The sequence below is a fragment of the Macadamia integrifolia genome, chromosome 8, assembly GCF_013358625.1.
Source record: "Macadamia integrifolia cultivar HAES 741 chromosome 8, SCU_Mint_v3, whole genome shotgun sequence".
NCBI lineage: Eukaryota > Viridiplantae > Streptophyta > Magnoliopsida > Proteales > Proteaceae > Macadamia > Macadamia integrifolia.
The window spans coordinates 13,371,521-13,390,504 of NC_056564.1; the positions used below are offsets into that span (position 1 = coordinate 13,371,521).

General features: G+C 39.3%; 1 protein-coding gene across 2 annotated transcripts; it reads left to right on the forward strand.

Moving 5' to 3' along the window:
* The first annotated feature begins 607 nt into the window (after positions 1-607).
* LOC122086493 (nuclear pore complex protein NUP1-like) lies at positions 608-16,546 on the forward strand. Of its 2 annotated transcripts, none has more exons than XM_042655319.1 (9): positions 608-1,011; positions 3,668-3,717; positions 6,537-6,658; positions 10,139-10,346; positions 10,484-10,792; positions 10,889-10,975; positions 11,077-11,835; positions 12,229-12,701; positions 14,403-16,546. In XM_042655319.1, the coding sequence occupies exons 1-9, from the start codon at positions 765-767 to the stop codon at positions 16,024-16,026; spliced, it is 3,879 nt and encodes a 1,292-aa protein (XP_042511253.1). In that variant the 5' UTR covers positions 608-764; the 3' UTR covers positions 16,027-16,546. The 2 variants fall into 2 exon arrangements, with proteins under 2 accessions (XP_042511253.1, XP_042511254.1); XM_042655320.1 differs by having other exon boundaries at positions 3,671-3,717.
* The last annotated feature ends 2,438 nt before the right edge of the window (positions 16,547-18,984 follow it).

Below are 18,984 nucleotides of genomic sequence, written 5' to 3' on the forward strand. Positions count from 1 at the left end.
CCGTCTAGACTGGGGATGCTTAAAACCGTCCTAAACTAGGACATAGACTAATAGTTCTATCAGTCTTCACTATACGGTAGTCGAGTCATTTTTATATTTTACGAATCTTAACGTCATTCTTTAGATAAAAAAGGGTGTATCTAAAGTAAGGTTCCCACATATGTGAGATCCGAAGATGAGAATTATACAGTCTTATCTTGAGAATGTTGAGAGGCTAGTGAATTGATTCTCCTTATCTTCTCAAATAAGTGACGTGGAGGGCATGTGGCCGCGTCACTACTCTCAGCTCCGATTCAGATTCAAACCGGCCGAAATCGATTAGACTAAGCCAGAATCGATTGGATTAGTTCGGTCAATTTCAATCCAAATCCGATTTTTGAAAGTGGCCGCGAAGCAAATTCGTTTCCCCCACAAGCCCGCCTTGTTTGGCTACCCGAAGCCCGCCCGCATGAATAAAAAACGTGCTTCAGCTTCATTGGCCTGCTTGTAACGGCTTTCATCGCGTGCGGTGTCCTTATCCATCGTTTGATTGGAATCGATTTATTTATTGTGGTAGATAACCACATACCACGTTCATTTGATTATGGAAATACGAGTCTGTCATTTCTCCCTCTGGTCTATAATGCTGTTTGGGGAGACCGTATGTTCTGCGTTTTGTTTCTCTGCGGCCGCAAAAGAAACCCTAGAACGGTGCTCCCTCGCTAGTTCTCTTTCTGTTTCTTCTTCATCTGTGTGTTCGAGCTTGGAAGGTTGAGCTTTCTTTCATGTCGACCGCGGCGGCTGGGGGTTACGAAGGAGGAGCAGGTGGAAAATTTCGAAAAAAGCCGTTTCGAAAGGCGACGCCATATGATCGACCAGTGACTGCACTCAGGAATCCTGTGGAAGTAGGGAGCAACAATGGATGGCTTTCCAAGATTGTGGATCCTGCCTCTAGAGTCATCACCAGAAGTGCACAGAAATTTTTCTCTTCCGTGTTCCGCAAGAGGCTTCCAGCTCCAGAGGCGGTTCCAGGTTTGTTCTCTTTCTTATGCATTTAACTTGATCTCGTCCGTTTCATTTTTAGGGGTTTATTTCTTGTTATTGGGGAAAATGAACTTCTCTCCACTTCATGTTCGTTTTTATTTTTTTGAAGAGGGGGGGGGTTTCTAGGGTTTCTTTTGGTTGGGGTATTAGGGACATTGATTAGGACATGTCTTAGACGATGCTTCCTAGGGCATTCTGTAGATATATCATTAATGATCTCGACTGTTACAATTAAAAAGTTTTCCTTTTTAATTCGGATATTGTTGGAGATTGATGAGTTCACTGACACGATGAGAACAAGTGTGATTGATGAGTTCACTGACACGATGAGAACAAGTGTTTACTTTGAAATTGGCTGAATTTTCCGTAATTGGATTCTAGAAGTTGGAGAAAATACTTATAGTAAGAAAGAATGCACTTCTTAGGGGCCCTTAGGGAGCGCTGCCTTTGCCCTTGCTTTAGGAGAAAAATAATCCATTTGTTTTTAGGTTTTACTCAGTGTTCTTACTACTAACCCGTAGAGTTTATGGTTATAAGTTATTATTCTTTCAATCAAACTATGCCAGTGAAGGAGCTTTCTTAAATGTTCTGTGAACGTTAATACCCCAAAACTGGGTTGGAAAATTGAAGCTGCTCTCAGACTCACTCAACAAGAAAAAGGGAGTGAAAAAACTAAACTAAGAATGTAGTATGCCACTATTAACATTTGAATTGAGCATTTATGCTCTCCCCCTCCCACCCCCCTTCCCCCTAAAACATAATTGAAACATTTTATTTCTGAAGGCAAACAGTTGCCACTTTTGGTACATTTTAAAATTTTGAAAATAAGTTTTACTACTAGTAGTAAGTACCTTGAGATTGTGCTTGTAAGTTGTAACACATGTTTTTAAATCCAATGCAGTAATTCCTAGTAGTAAGTTCCTTTATTTTTTTCCCCAATCATATATTTATAAGAAATATCTTGTAGATAAAGTTAGTGTAGCGGAGATGAGGATGTTGAGATGGATGAGTGATAAAACTAGGAAGGATATAAAAAAATGATCATATTAGAGCTGGTTTGGAAGTGATGCAGAATTGAAGACATATTCAAGGAGGAAGAAGAGGGCAGCTTAGTTAGCCCATGATTTGGTCTTTTGTGTTTTGTTTTACTTTTTATTTGGTTTAGTGGTTCGGTTCATTAGTTGAACCAGCCTGGTCCAATTTAAGTGATGTTATTCTTTGTTTGGTTTCTTAGGAGACAAGTATTTGTTAGATTCTCTTACCAAAAAAAAAAAAAAAAGAGTATTAGTTATATTCTATCTTGTTTTTAGAAACTTATGTACTAGAGAGAATCGATTGGGAGGTTTCCTATTTTGAAACATTCCAATTGCTAAGCTGTTTTCCCTCCCCCATTATCACTATATATACAAGGCAAGGCTCCCATTAGAGCCACAATTTTGAACAATTCAATTAATGGCTGCTAGACTGCTACTGTTGTTTTCTCTGCTGAGAACTAGTATTGTGTCTGATCAAGGCTGTAGGCTGGTGTTTGATCCAGTGACTCTATGCGGTGTGAAGCCCGAGAGGTCCTCTCTCTTAGTTTATCTTATTCTCTTATTATTATTCAAGCAACCAAAGGCATCAAACTTAATCTCAGATCTCCAGGTAATCGATCAGTTTGTTACTTGTTAAATTCTGCCCAGATTTTCCCCAGTTTCTTTCTCCCCATCCATATCTCTGTAGAACAACCGGGCCATCAGAATAGGCCCTAATTTGGATTGAAGCTGTCCCCCATCTAGACTGAGACTCGACCTTAGCCCCATCCCCATCCCCATCTGACCATCTGATTTTGAGTTATTCAAAATCAACCAAATTTTGTCCTGTAGTGATTTTACCCTGTTTTTCAGACCTGAATCTGAAATCGATACAATGGCTTAGGTTGTTTCTTTTTGCTTTGATATTCAGACATATTTTCTGTGTTGTTTATGACCCTATTTCAGTACCTAAGATGTCCTTTCTTATCTGATTATATCCTGATCTCAGAAACCCTAAAATCTTGAATCGATAGCCCTGTCTTAGGACTGATCTCTTCCATTGTTCTTACTTTTTGGAACTACCTTGGTGCCTTGATTTGTTGTTCTTTGATAGTATCCTCTAGCATTGGGATTAGTTTGACTTGTCAATCCTAGTTCTACAATAGGGAGTAGCTCCGTTACCTAATAATCTACGGGAAAGTTGTTTGAGGTGGCATGACCATGTTCAACGGAGGTCTTTGGATGCTCCAATGTGGAGGAGTGATTTGATTTAGATTGAAGGATCTAAAAGACCTAGGGGTAGACCTAAAATGACCTTTGTAGAAGTGGTGAGGAAAGACATGCATAGGTTAGGCCTTGTATCAAGTATGATGTCGAATAGAGTTGATTGGAGGGCTAGGATTCATTTACTGATCCCATTGAGCTGGGATAAGGCTGATTTTGTTGTGTGTGTATATATATATATATATATATATTTTTTTTTTTAAATTTAAATGTGCTTGATTTACTTTTTTTGGTGGGTCTTGTTTAAATTTTTTCTCTTTATCTTCTTATTTCTTCATTTATTTAAATTGTAAGTATGAATGTTTGAATCTTCCTAATTTAATGTTGTTCCTTGGGAATTATTTTAGCAGAGGCAGACCGTGAACCGAGAAATGAACCTTCAGAAACAGTTCATGCTGTAAGTCAGAATGTTCCGTTTTTATTGTGTAGTTAGTGTAGCTCATTCATGATGCTTGATTGTATTTATGTAAAAAACCCTTAGTTTTCATTGATGAAGTAACTTTATGCTGTTTTAGGTTTAAATGTATCTGCAATAATTCTTTACTTCTACCTTCTCATTCAAGATGGATAAAATATCCACCTTCATCATGGTATTGTTGGTGAACCTTCTGCTGGACCAAATTTGTAGCTTAATGACTTGGGTGTTACCCTCCAAGATTGGAGTCACCTTAGGATTCTTTAGCGTCAATGCTGAAGTCATGCTACCCTTATTTATTTGAACATCTTTCAAATAGACTAATACGAGTTGTAAATTTGACTTGCTGAAGTTCTCATTTTTAATTATGAATCCCTAGGGAGCTAATTGTACCAAATCAAACATGATTCAGATATCCAGTATCAGTATACTAATACCAAACAAGCGAGAGACGGCTAACATAAAAAATGCTGTTACTTTACATGATTATCTTTTATACTGTAACCAATTCTCTGAATTATACTCACAGCAGGGGTTTCATAGTAGGATTTATATGTATGTAAACATGGCAGAGGCCACTCAAATTATGAGAAATAGGCACAGATTTTTCAGTAGCTCTTGCATTTTAGACGGGGCAAAATTGGAAGTATTCCTAAGAAAAGTGACCACATGTAGCTTAGTAATTTCAGAAATTTGTATCAATGGAACAGAAGGAAAGAAAATATAGGCCAAGAAAGAAATAAATTTGGGAACTTAGAAAAAAAGTTTTTGTAAATGAATTTTGGAAGGAGACACAGGTTTTATGTAGAATGAGATGGCTGATTAAATTAAAAGAGTCGGAAAAGAGTTCATTCTAGAGAATATATAGAAGAGTAATTAAGAGTGGGGAGAGGGGGCAAAATTAGCGTGGAGTTCAGGCATAAATCAGATTGTCAAGCCTTGCTCTAAGCATTGCAAAAGGCTAGGGATGAAAAATTTAGAAAGTTATAGTAATAAGCATTGCAAAAGGCTAGGGATGAAAAATTTAGAAAGTTATAGTAATGCTAAGTGGGATGTTAAGAAAGTTGTACGCATCTAAGTGAGGCTAAATTTAAGGTTGGTGGTCATCATTACCATTATCAGATTTTGGGTTTGGGGTTGGCGGAAAGATGTATTTATAAACATACTAGAATGAGAGAGAGAACATTTAAGGACTATATTTGGAGTCACCATTTATTGTGGGATCAAACTTTTCAAACATTTTATGAATCTTTGGGAGAGACTTCTGAGCACAAACTGTGATACAGTTGGAGTGATGGAAATCAATATGTGTTTACTGTTTACTCTGGGGAGATGTAGTTTTCCTTTACTTGGGCAATTGTGTAAAGGCTTGTACTTTAATGGTAGTCACATGGCCCCAGATTTCGAGAATAGGATGGAGTATGTATATAAGTCATTTGGTGTGCCTTGGATAAGGTAAAACAAAGCATGTAATGGTGAGCAGTGTTGCTTTTATCATCATTGAGAGAATGTGTGGGTTTTCTATCATTTTGGGTTTTACGCCAACGTTTTCCTGGATCTTTTACCTTGCTGCATTAAACATGGATGAATAGACTAGCTTATATAGGACGTGGTCTCATGGTGTATTTTTTTAATGTAGTTGGTTATGTAGGACTATATCTCTTACTAAAAACCCGTGATCTATATATGAAGAGTTAAGGGAGAACAAAAATCCTACATTGTCGGCAAAACTATTGGAAAGATGATTGAACCCAACCCAAACCAAGAGAGAACTCAAATGTAGGACATAAGGGCCTTCCAAGTCATGCTGCTAAGGTGGGATGCAGTTCTCCTCCTCAAGATGATTGGTACATTGAACCAAATTGCAGATGGATTTGAGAGAATGCCGTGCCCAAACAAGGAAAAAAAGAACTGTTAAGATGAACTGGAATAGATCGAATGAACTCGAGATTGTTCATAACACTTGAAAATTGTTTGTAGGTCCCCTTTGCATGTTCATCTGATATCTGAGCAGTAGTGTAGTGCCTCCTTCACACATTAATGTTAAAAGGAGATCTGCCAAAAAATTTGTCTCCCTTAATCATGTTAGACAGCGAAATGAAGTCCTTGAGCTCTGATACTAATGTGATGCTTTAGTAGGTTTTATGGTTTCCGTGACCCTATTGCACAGATTATTTTGATGTATAATTTTGATTGATGAGACTAGGGAATGTTGATCATCATACGCAGTATGATATCAAACAACTCTTCTAAACATAGAGAACCGATAATCTATGTGCACATCTTATCCAATTTTGCTATGACTTGGGCACATGCCTCTACTTTCATGATCTTTGGTTCATTGTGAAGCTGAACAAATAAACTTTACAGATGTACCAAAGTCACAGCTTCACAAACTTGTTGACCTGGAAATTTATGACCACAATGGGGTTCTTGATGCCTTGTAGCCTGATTTCTGATCAAATACATGATCTACATTCCTCTACGAGCACATAAGGTATCAGGTGATTGCTGTTCATCAATTCCCACATATTTGCTGTATAGATTTTATTCCGTCCAAAATTCTGAAACCCTGACTTGTTGGGTATGTGAATTAATGGGTTCTTTATCCCCTCGAGTTTGCATTTGTTTCCTTAATTTACCAGAAACTTGAAGTTATACTCATTCTCAGTTGTTAATTTTCAGCATTTTGTAATCATCTATCTCCTTTTCATCCTGATAATATTGATCCTATTTTTTTATGAACTATTTACCAGTAGTTTCTGTACCTGAAATTGTTTGTTCTATGATATAACTTTCAGTGGCAGAATCCTTTTGGGATAGACAAACCAGTTGTCAATGGAAATGATAACCTGAGTAATCATTCTGAAAATAATGGGATTGATGAACTTGAGCACATTCTGAAGCAGAAGACATTTACCAGGCAAGTGTTTACGGAAATGAGATTTTATCATGATAGTGATAAATAATGCAAGTCGTCGTTGATTGACATTCAAGTTTTTTTTTTTTTTTTAATGAACAACACTCTCACACACATGCACAAAACATTTAATGCATATCTACAATTGTCAATGTCAAATACACAGTGGTATGATGGTCCACCATGCAACCACTCAGTGGCTAGATCTACCAGACAACCACACCCATCCTGCAAGCATACAATTCCATGCACTCCAATACACATTTTCATACATAGTACAAAAGATATACGTGGTTTGGCTTACTGCCTACTTCATGGAGCAATACCCTTTCTAGGTTTCGTATTTTGTTCAATATTCTACTAGCTTTTGATTACATTGGTAATCTAGGTGCTATGACACCTGTTTCAACTTGAGATAGCACTCAGCTAGGGTTTCACCCCCTTATAATGTATATGATGAAAGATATGAATACAAGTCACTCTCCTTACAATCAATGCCTTAGGTTATCCTACAGTAACAACCTAGGTGGTCATACAAAATGAGACTTGATGTGTAGAGAGTACTGCCCTTGACAATAAAGGGATGGAGAGCTTGTCAGAGATTCCCAGATGCACAATGGAATCTTCAACTTTCCCTTTTTGATGGAGAATCTTGAACCTTCGAGTGTAGTTGATCTCAATCTTTGCCTTCTTCTTTTTCTTTTCCCGCTCACATGAGCTCACTTGGCTTCAATAAACTTCAATAACCCTCTCCAATCTTCCATGCACTTTCATTTACACGTACGACGGTAGATAGAAGTGATATAACAACACTCAATGCATTCAATTCTTCTTTGGAGGGATTTATTCACAAATTGAGCGTGGGAGCGCTCCTTCTTCCTCTTGCTTCTTTCTTGCTTTCTTCTTCTTCCCTTATTTTTTGCGAAGAGAAACTTCTCAAATCTTCAATGGAGCTTACACCACACACTATAAACTTCAATGGGGCTTCTAACATCCTAAGGATGGTGGTGGAAGAAAAATCAATTCTTCACATTCATTGCTGAAGCCTTTCTTTAAGTTTTTTCTTCAAAATTGGGCTTGGGAAGGCACTCAACGGTCTTCCTCTTGCTTTGTTCCTCTCTCTTCTAGGGCATTTTCTCCTAATTTGTTCTTGGAAGAGTTAGTGGCAAAAATCCCTTAATTTCACTTGAACTCCCCAACAAATTACCCAAACCCGAGCTTGGTCCAACAGCCAGATTGAACCGAAAATCAGTCTAGTAGATTGACCTTTCTTCATTGCTGCAGAGGGGGGCATAACTTCTATATAACTCCGATTTGTCTGATTCTTGTTTCATCAAAAAGTAGACTCAAAGATCTACAACTTTGCTAGAAATAATCTTCCTCTAATTTTCCTTGGAAAGTGCTCAAAACTCGACTTAAAGATAGATAAATCGAACCCGTCAAAATTAACTCAAAAATCGCAATCGGCTTGTTGGTTCACTTCCAAAAACGTCCAACTTGATAAATTTCTCAATCGGTTCGCCGGTTTGAGTCTGGTTGGCCTTATTTCAACGCGATAATATAAGAAAATGGCCATATCTTCCTTGTCCGAACACCGATTGACCCGATTCTTTTTTCTACGTACAGAAGACTAGAAGAGCTACATTTTTCATGAAGACACCATCAACCCAGGTGCATTGCACGGATCCCAAAAATGGGCTTGAACCTGACTCATTTGTAGAACACTACTTTTTCAGCCTATGCATTGGCCTGAAGATTATGGGATCTTTTCACTCCGATATCAGATCGACACGTTTCTAGTTGCGCTGGACTCACTACTCGAAGGACTACAATTTCATGTGTATGACTCCTTCCCATTTGGCGATTTGAATTTCCAAAAATGCACACAAACATGCTGCCTCTGCATGAGCCTTTGATTTCTTCATTTTTATTGAACTGGGCCTTCACACGTTGCTTCCACCTTATGCCAAACCTTGCACAAGCATGTAATTTGGTGCCCTATGCTGCCCACATAGGCCCGGATACCTCAATATCCTACCAAACTGTCACACCACTGCCAAATCACTGTGTGGCCATTCCAGCCCCTCAAACATGCTGTCTATCCTATCCACTCATTGTATGGCACTCATGGTCTCTGCCACATCACTTATGAATATTGTGCTACTGGTTTTGCCATCACCAGTTCACTCCCTACATTGCCACATCACCTGTGTGCACATGTCTGCCACATGTCCAGAAGTTGCAATTGCAGTATTTGGCCACAACTGCTAGCTGTACACTGTAACTTAGTCATATAAGTTCTGAAACCTCTGAATCACTGTCATTTTGTTACATGTCCTGAACTTACTGCTTCTGTACTATCTGCACTGTCAAGAAGCTGTCTGTCATTGTCAGCTCTGCTAGAACACCTCTGGTCACTGAACATCATTGTAGATACTCTGCCACACTAGTACATTGCATGTACACTCTGCACTTACAGCTGTCACCTGTACTGCTGCTTTGCTGCCTGCACTATGTTGACAACACTAACAACATCACATATGCACCACATGCACTGTGGGTATAACATCCTATATCTCAAATTTGATCACATATCTGGATTTTCATATTTCATTACATAGGCTTGTATAAGAGGCCCGTTGCATCAATAGACTCAAAAATAAGAAGCCCAAGATCCACAGAATCCAACCATGGGCCAAAGTAAAGAATTCCACGGCCCAATTGGACGATCTTAACTGCATCAGGGTGACTATCAAGGTTGGTGAGTGCAATATATGTGAGTTATTTTATTGGTGGGAGCAAGATATGTGAGTGATCTGGTGGTGGTTGGATGAAAACTTCAATGATAAAAAGAGGTTCACAGCAACAGCAGAAAGCTTGGGGAAAAGCTTCATTTTATTGATGTTTTGCACAAGTAAAAAAAGCAGCAAGCACTTACGAAAAACAATGTCCACAACTTAATTAATATCCAAGGCACTTCTAGGAACTCTAGAGGCTGCAGATCCTTTCTGAAATAGAATTGATTGACTACCCTCTTTAATTGTTTGAAAGCCTTTTTTCCCCCTGATAAATGCCCAGAATCCTGAGGAAGCTACATACACTTGTTTGTGTCTACATGTCATGTTTGCAGTGGGATCTCAGATCTGGATCTCGTACTTTGGAGATCTTTTAGACTGATATCTGCACTGATTATTTGATTACAGTCTAATCTACAGATGTCTGGGTTGTTTGAGATACCTATCCGTGGAGTAATCTGTTATGTTTTTTCAACCTACTGACAAATGTCCAGCTTAGGATGGGAATCCTGAAGAAGCTACAGACACTTGTAGATATATTGATTGCTTGGGATACCTAATCCTTGAGCATTTTTTTTTGTTTTTGTTTTTTTTTTTTTGAGGGTACTTGCGTGTATTCTTAAAATACTATTCATTTTACTGTGAACACTTCTAGAATCTGTTTGTGATGGATTTCGATTGTGTGCAGAGCTGAGATTGACCATATAATAAAACTAATCCGTTCGAGAGCTGTTGATACACCTGCTGAGGATAAGAACAAAAGATCTGAACCTAGTACATCACAGCTGCTAGCTGATAATCACAAATTGGAACTTGCAAATGTTTCAGAGCAAGAAAATGTATTGGATACCCGAAGATTGCTGGGAGAGGCTTCAGTCCCTGCTGCTAATTCAAGAGTAGGAAAACAGATTCAGTTCTTTTCCTCTATCCGTTTAATGTAGTTGCGAATGCTTGATGGTGGTTTGTACGTGGTTCTTGTCTGAAAGTTCACATGTAAGGTACTAATCTCCCATTTGCTTATATGGTCCTTTAGGTCCTTGCAAAAGAGATTGCTTCACCAGCAGAACTTGCAAAAGCCTACATGGGTAATATACCTTCAAAAGTGTCACCATCAACATTGGGTTTGCGCAGTCAGGTGCTCAGAGAAGAGTTACCTTTGGTGAGTAATGTGCCATTTCCAAGGAAATCATCTGGTCTTTCACTTGTACCAAGATCATCAGTTCGCTTTGCTGGTGTCTCTGGGGTTTCTGAAAATGGTTATCAGACCCCAAGATCCCAGGGGAGATCTGCCATATACGGTATGGTTCGTACACCATATTCCAGAATTCATTCGGCTGGCAAGGTATATATATATATATATATATATATATGATATCCCCTCTCTCTTTATCTGTGCCCATCAGATAGGATGCGAAATCTTATGTTGCTCATTTCCCAGGGTATTGGGACCATGGAGGATGGGTATGCTGGCCAATCAACCTCTTCGTGGATTTTGGAGAACAACACACTTTCTACTGGAAAACAGGTGGTTAAATTGTTTGAAGCCCACTAAAAAGCCTTAGTACCATATTCTAATAATTCACCTTTATGATCTGATTATTGGTATCATTCCAATATGATTTCCAGGTCTCGAAGCGAAGGAGTTCAGTTTTGGATAATGATATTGGATCTGTTGGTCCCATACGCAGGATTCGTCAGAAGACGAATCTAATGTCTTCTAAAAGTAGTGGCTTACTGGTTCCTGAGACTCCAATTCCTACTCCCGGAACTGCTTTCGGTTCTGATGTCGCTCAAGGTTCTGTTTCTTTGACTCAGAAGCCACTTCTGCTGGAACAATCCAATTATAACATCCCAAAGATGAGACTAGCAGAAGATGGAGATAATTGTGCCCCTGGCACAAGTTTTGCTTCTGTTCCTTCTCAGTCGAGTGAGATGGCCCGAAAAATCTTGCAGCAGCTTGATAAACTGGTGCCTTCTCCAAAAGAGAAATCAGCTGAGCTCAAGCTAGATATTGCTAGAGAGAAATCACCTGCAAAACTGTCAGTTAGTATGTTACGTGGACAAGCTCTTCGAAGCGTGGAGGAAGTGGATTCACCAAAAATGCTGAATAATGTACAGAATAGTGGTTCTTTGAATGGTGTTGGTGGTACATCTTCACGTGTTACTCAAGATTTTGCCTCTCAAAAGCTAGACAAGGTTGAAGAAAATGTTCCGTTGAGGATTGCTGGTTCTGGATACAAATTTGCTCCTGAGTCTAACGGTGCTGAAAGATCTACTGTGAAAAAAGATGCTGTCCTTAGTTTTAGGACTGCAGATTCGGCAATTTCCAACTCTGTTGTGACCCCTCCACAGAGGAAAAGAGCGTTCCAGATGAGCGTAGATGAGGTTTGTGATTTCTCTAATTCTTGTAGTTATTCCAAGATAGCCAAGAATTATACCTGGTTTACTAGGTCTTCTAGAAGCTGTCTTCTGTTGTTTCTTTATCCATTCTTTGATTAGCCCAACTTTGAATTGCCACCAAATGCTAAATATTTGATGAGGACATATTCCCGAGGACCAGGCTTCATATGATGATCCTGACCATCTTGGAAACACTTCTATTCCTAGCTGGTACCTTGGAACTCCATATGCTTTAATCTTTTGTATGCACATCATTGGTGGATGGAACAGAGACTGGATTGCTATATTCTCTAGTGAACCTAGATTTGGTCCATTTCTGTTCACTTTATATGTGCTCGCAGCATTTTTGTCTTGATTTTTCTTTCCCTTATTTTGAAGGATTTTCTGGAACTCGATGATGATTGTTATAGTACCAAAGATGTACATACAGCTGGCATCAATGAAATCCTGGAGGATTCAGCTGTGGAGAAGAGCAAAGCTGTTGCTACTGAAACAGTTACCGTGGAGAAGCCTCCAGTTTCTGAAATCAAAAGTCCTGCAAGTTTGACATTGAACAAATCCAGTGATACAGGAGCTTCTGACGGTCCCAAGGTCAATGAAAATAACCCTGGTTTTGCCGTTCCTGTGACATTCCCCTCAATCACAGTTGCTCAGCCAGCTACTCTGAGTCAGTCGCCACCATTGTTTAGTAATGTAGTTCCAGTGAAGGAGACAACTGTTCCGGTGTTCAACTTTGGGTCTAAGAGTATTGACAGTGCTCCTCCTTTTACATTTTCCTCAACTTCCAGTTTCAGTGAATCGAGCGTGAAATCCGGTGCTCAGACAGTCTTGAAGCTAGAGGCATCGAGCAGGTCAGTCTTCACTCGCAGAAACTATTTACCACTTCACAAGAAACCTGTTGTGCTAATTTCTTTCTCTTTTCCTTTGACAACTTGAATGATGTTCCTCAGCATCTTGATGCTTGAAATCCTGGTTGTTTCCCACCCCCCTCTGTGTTCTAGACACAAGCTTTTAGTTGTGAAATTGAAATCTCATTCAAAAATTGATGTGGAGCTGGGTTCCAAAAGCTGGAATCGGATCGCTTGGGGCCCACAATAATGACAAAATATCTCAATTTACTGGTTGAGTGGCATTTTTGTAATTTTAGAAACAACCATGTGCATTGCTGATATTATAACAAGTGACAGGGACAACTAAGATAGGAAATTAGAAGAGGGGGGTATTCTGCAATTGCTAAATTAAGGGAGGAAATAATAGAACACAATTTTCAGGACAGGGAGGCTTTCTAGTAAATATAAGTAATTGTCTTTACTTGTAAATTTAAAGAATCATCTTCTTCAACCTTCAACACTCACGATAGATTTCAGAACCAGCGACAAGAGGGGAAAACTGGCGGTGGTGAGAGCTCCTTCCAGGGTCATCGATTCAGCCCCAAATCTTGGGCGAAGCTTAGATACCCTATGGTCTCTTGGTTCCAACAAGAAAATACTTTGAAACAGCAAACAAAGAAGAGCAGTACCCTCTGCAATCAAATCTGGGCGGTAGCTTTAGGTAACCTGAGTTGCAGGTTGTTGTTTCTCACAGCAGGAGTCATTTTCTCGCCTGAGATTCAAGGGTTAGGGTCGCCCTTCAATGGTGAACTAACCCCCAAAAGTTGGTGAAGAAAGAAGATGAGGTGAAGAAGATCTATTGATTTCTAAGGTGCTGCAACTGCTGCCCTGAACAGGGGCTGGGAGAGAGAACCAGCAAGAAGAAGAATGAAAAGAATGAAAAGAATGAAAAGAAAGAAAAGAAGAGAGGGAAAAAAGGAGATGAAATATAAGAGACAGATCAGAAAAGAGAGAGATGGAGGTCACGGCAGTCCATATTCAGCCAAGCAACAATTAATTTTTCCAAACTTCAAATCTTCAAAAAAAGCTGAGTTTCACTAGTGTATTACAAGGCTATAAAAACGAAAATCAAAGCATAAATTAGTAACCAAGTAAAAATGGAAACTAGCCTGTATAGCAACTAAAATAAAAATCAAATCTAAATAAAAGACTGCCACTCTTATTTCTAACCAATGAAGGAAAGTAAATAAAGAACCCCAAATCAAAGAGACCCCTTCTAAATCCATCGCCCAACTACATCAAAAATGCCTTCTTATTCCCATATATTTTGATATTTGAGGGGGAAAGCAAATCATTCTCAATTATGGTTGTGGAGTTCCCATAAAAATTCAATAGGCAGTTCTTTTGGGTTCAAACTTACGGTGATTCAACCTGCTGTTAGGCTTGGTTTTTGTTGGACAAGCCAAAATCATAAAATTCTTGAATATGCTTAGAATTATTATTAGTACTTTGGGAGAGTAATCAGACTTGTATGTTACCCTGGTTGGTCAGGCATATAACTTATTTGTGGAAAACTTAATAATTGCTTGTTTAAATGTCGTAGTTATTCTCTAGTCAATGAAAAAGAACAGTTCTTTTGAAGTTTTGAGGCAATATTGTCCATTAGTGGTTGCAGTACTTTAGCATACCTTTCTTAACTTTCTCTTCCCTGCCCTTTCACAGCCCTGCTACAATTATTGATTCAGAAACAGAAACTATGACCAAAGCTGTGGAGTCAGATAAAGGTGGCGGAGAAAATGCTCTGAAGACCGGAGATTTATTTGGAAAACATGAAAATGCCGCTTTTTCAAGTGTATCCACATCGGCCACTTCAACCATATTCTCTTTTAGCAATTCTAATCTAAGCAATGGTTCAATCGCACCATCTCCTTCGTTATTCTCGGTCCCTGCCCCTCCTTCATTGCCAGTTTCCACTGGTTCTGCAAATGTGATTTTCACCAGTTGCCCTACCACCACTGCTGTCGCCACCATGAGCAGCCTGCCTGCCACAACTGCAACCACTGCATTTTCTTCAGCACCCATTTTCCAGTTTGGATCCAGTACTACTGCGGCAGTCGCTCCATCAAGCTCTATGTCACAGCCATCAATAGCTTCCAGTGCAGAGTCAACAGATGTGGAACAGAAGTCCAAGACAGATCCCCCCTTTGGCAATCTAAACCCCTTTTCTTTTGGTGCGACATCTTCTCCACTTACAAGCACAGGCAGCGGCATCTTTGGGTTCTCCAGTGTAGCCCCCACAAGTAATATAAATTCCTCTTCATCTGCCAATAATCTGAGTTCTAATTCTTTTGGTGCTGGCACTGGACCTGCGTTTGGTTCTCAGACAGCTTCTGGGACTGCTAATTCGCCCTTTACTCAGAGCATTTCAAGCCAGCTAGGTTCATCCACCCCATCTCCCACTTTTGGCCTGAGTTCATCTTCTACTTTCAGCACTGGTAGTTCTCTGTTTGGTTCTTCAATCCCTTCTTCTAAACAGTTTAGTTCCGGTTCTGGCTTTGGACAGAATTCTTCAACTATGTTCTCTACTGGGTCTAATCCTTTTAGTTCTGCAAGTGGTACTGTCAATTTATTTAGTTCCAGTTCGCAGCCGGCATCATCGATGTTCAGCCCGACATTTACCACTGCATCATCTCCAACAACAGGGTTTTCATTTGGAGGTTCGTCAACTGCAGGTGCTGCTAATAGTAGTGCATCATCCCCAGCAACAGGGCTTTCTTTTGGTGTATCCTCGACTGCTGGTGGTGCTAGTGCATCAACCTTGGCGTCAGGGTTTTCATTTGGAGGATCCTCCACTGCTGGTGCTGCTACTGGTAGTGCACCACCAATGGCATTTGTCTCAGGTATTGCTGCCTCATCAGGGCCATTTTTCTCATTCACAACAGCTACTGCAGCCCCCTCTTCAGCTTCTCTCGTCTCATCACAACCTGTATTTGGTGCACCAAATCCAAGCATCACATTTTCATCATCTCCCACTAATGACCAGATGAGCATGGAAGATAGCATGGCAGAGGACACAATTCAAGCATCTACACCTACTGCTCCGACATTTGGCCAGCCAGCTACTACCCCATCATCTGGTTTCATGTTTAATTCTGCTCCTTCAGGATCTCCCTTCCAGTTTGGTGCCCAACAGAATCTAGTTGCTCCACAGAACTTGTCTCCATTTCAGGGGTCTGGTAATTTCGATTTTGCTGCTGCTGCTGGAGGAAGCTTCTCACTGGGAACTGGTGATAAGTCTAATCGGAGATATATCAAACCAAGACGAGGTAAGAATCATAAAAAGTAGACCTTGGGTTCTCCATTCACTAATCTGGATGTATTAGTGATTTGGGAGCAGCACAGCCTGATTATCTTGATTCTCAAGTGCAAGATGAGCAACTTGGTGGCTGTGCCTGATGCCCCTCGGATTTCTTGGTACTAAAAGTAAATTTGCCTCTCCCAGACCTGGAAGTCTGGTGGCGTGTACTTGGTCTTTTCCAAATTGAGCTTATAATGTTTTAAATTTTTGGTTAAAGCCCTTGTAGTGATACCAATGAATGTTTTGCAGTCGGTCATAGTTACTTTCTAGGTTTCAGGTTGAGCAGTGATGGTCATCAAGCTTTGTGCACTTCGTTGTGTAACATAGGGAGGGAGAAATACGTATAGATATGTGAAGGTAGTCAGTTATCTCTCAGTTGTCCTCTATATATTCTCCTCCCAATTTTATTGAATTTTGTAATCTGTGTTGGTCCTGTTGGAAATCTTTAATAATCCTTCTCTAGTATCGGCTGAGATAATTTATCAATGGAAGATGATGAATGAGGTTATGAGCTTGAGCACCTGAATATTTCGGTGGATGTTTGGATCCCACTACATTTGAATACCTACATTTAAAATGGCAAATGATTCAAAATATTTTTATACTGTGAATTCTTGATGCTCTTTTCAGCAAGTTGCACAAAGTATTCAGGATTGTTATACGTATTCCATACATGTATTGAGGCGTCGGTATCGATATCTGTATATATCACTGATACAAATTGGGAACTCCTGCTCCTGACCTGGAGACCCACAAAGGGATCAGAATGGGCTTTAAGAGGGCCACAACCTTCTTAGAAAATAGGAAAGAAATTAATAGTTCTATGACTTCTGTGCCGTCAAGAGAACTGGATCCATTGACCAAGTTCCTCAAATACTCTTTTAAAAGAGAAGTGCCACCCATAGGGTAAGCCTTGGATCAACAAGTATATTTCTTTAATTTTGTGGGGATATTTTTTCATGTGATTTTACATCTTGACTGTGTGGGTTTCACATTAATATTCTCTCTCCTTTTTTATTATGTGGGGTCTCTTGGACGAAAAAAAAGATAAAAAGGAAAAAAAAAATTGTAATTACATATCATTATAGAGAAATGATATTTATGTAATTTAAAATTCATCTTTTAAAAATTTCTAATCCTTTTTCCAAGTTAAAACTTGACTATATAAATGTGGGATTGTTTATTACATGGATTCTCAGTCATCTATCTAGGGGTGTCAATTCTAAGCTCGCATCGGTAGGCCCAATCGAGTATGACACGTTACGTCTTGACTTGGACCGGTTCGATTAATAAATGTGTCGGGTTTGAGCCTGACACATTTATTAAATAGGCATTCACGGTGCAAGTAGCTAGCCCGTTGGACGTTCGATCGAATCGACATGTTTTTATGCCTGGCTTGAACCTATTCGTTGTAACCTGACTCAGCCCGATCATCTTTAATACTACATAAAATTCTTATTTTGCCACTATTAATAAGAAACAAATTAAGCTTCCTTACATTTTGTTTTGTAATAGGATTCGATTTAATTACGTTTTATTTTGAAATTTGTAAAGGTCATAATCTTTTCTTTTTCTTTGTATTGTTCTTTGTTCTCACTCTATTGTTCAGATGAGGTCATTTTGGTCCAATCATCCAATATCTGGCCTCCAAATGGTGAAAAAACCTCAAATTTTTAGGAGATTTATACAAGATCCAACAAGGTATTTGATGCATATCAATAGTTTATAGTGGCTACTTCACATCAAGTAACTTTTCTTAACTTGTTCCGCTTGTTCTAGGGTATTAGTTATTTTGATGCCAATTTATACCGATTTTAGGAGAACTCAACTCTATATAAGGTGAAGAAACCCCAAAAGACTATATCAAAGTATCAATTCATATTAAATCTCTTTCGGTATAAGATTGATGGGATGGTACTGATAAGGTATGTGTTTTTTTTTGTTATTTTTTGTTTTTAAGATTTTTAATTCTCTTTTTAATTTTTTCAATATACTGGGAAAGTGACAGGGTTGAGACCTGGTTTGGATAAGATTTGGGGTCTCATGCTCACCAGATACAGCTAGGAGTTAGGGTGATAGTAGAGAATCTTAATACGACAGAGAGAAGCAGACAGCCAACCAGATGGACAAAGACAATCAGATTGGAGAAAAGAGAGATAGCAGAGACATGTTTTGTGATGTTGCGTCCTGCGAAAAGGTTAGCCTGTTTTTTGGTTGGTTGGTTGGTTTCCCTACTCACTCTCTCTCTCTCTCTCTCTCTAGATTCTAGGAGGAACAATGAAATGACAGTTGAGCTTTTGGGTGACCAAATAGAAACCTAACAACACTATTGACTTTATAAGACGTTTTATTAGTACATAGATTTGACGTATCAGATTCTGTAGTCTTGAGCCTCTGACCACCTCTCTTTCCGTTAGTTTTCAAAGTCCCTAATCTCAAAAGAATCCTCATTCCCCTCTTTCTCTATTCCTCCCTACCAACCAACATTGACACTTTTGAAACTTTGAGAAAAAAGAGAGACAGACAGCTAACCTCCAACCAGCCCTCTCTCTCTCTCAATGAATGGACACCATTGGAATCTAATATTGAAACTCATATATACCAAGACCTATCAAGTAAAAAAGATTCCAGTCAGTCCAACAGTACTGGGGCACCTAGATAGCTAGTTAGCTTTTTCACAGGTTAGAGAGGTCCATTGACAATCTTTCAGACAAAAAGATAATCACTCTATGACATTGATGCTTACCTGATGAAGTAACTAACTGTAGACCTTCTGTGTAATTGCAAGTTCCTTCCCTGGATGGTCTTGTTCTTGGGTCTTCCACTACTTACTTTGCTATGTCTATGCTCCTTCTAGGGTTTGCCATTCTTATCCTTTCTCTTCACTGCTAGTAAGATCGTTAGGCCACTTCATCTCTCTCTCTCTCTCTCTCTCTCTCTCTCTCT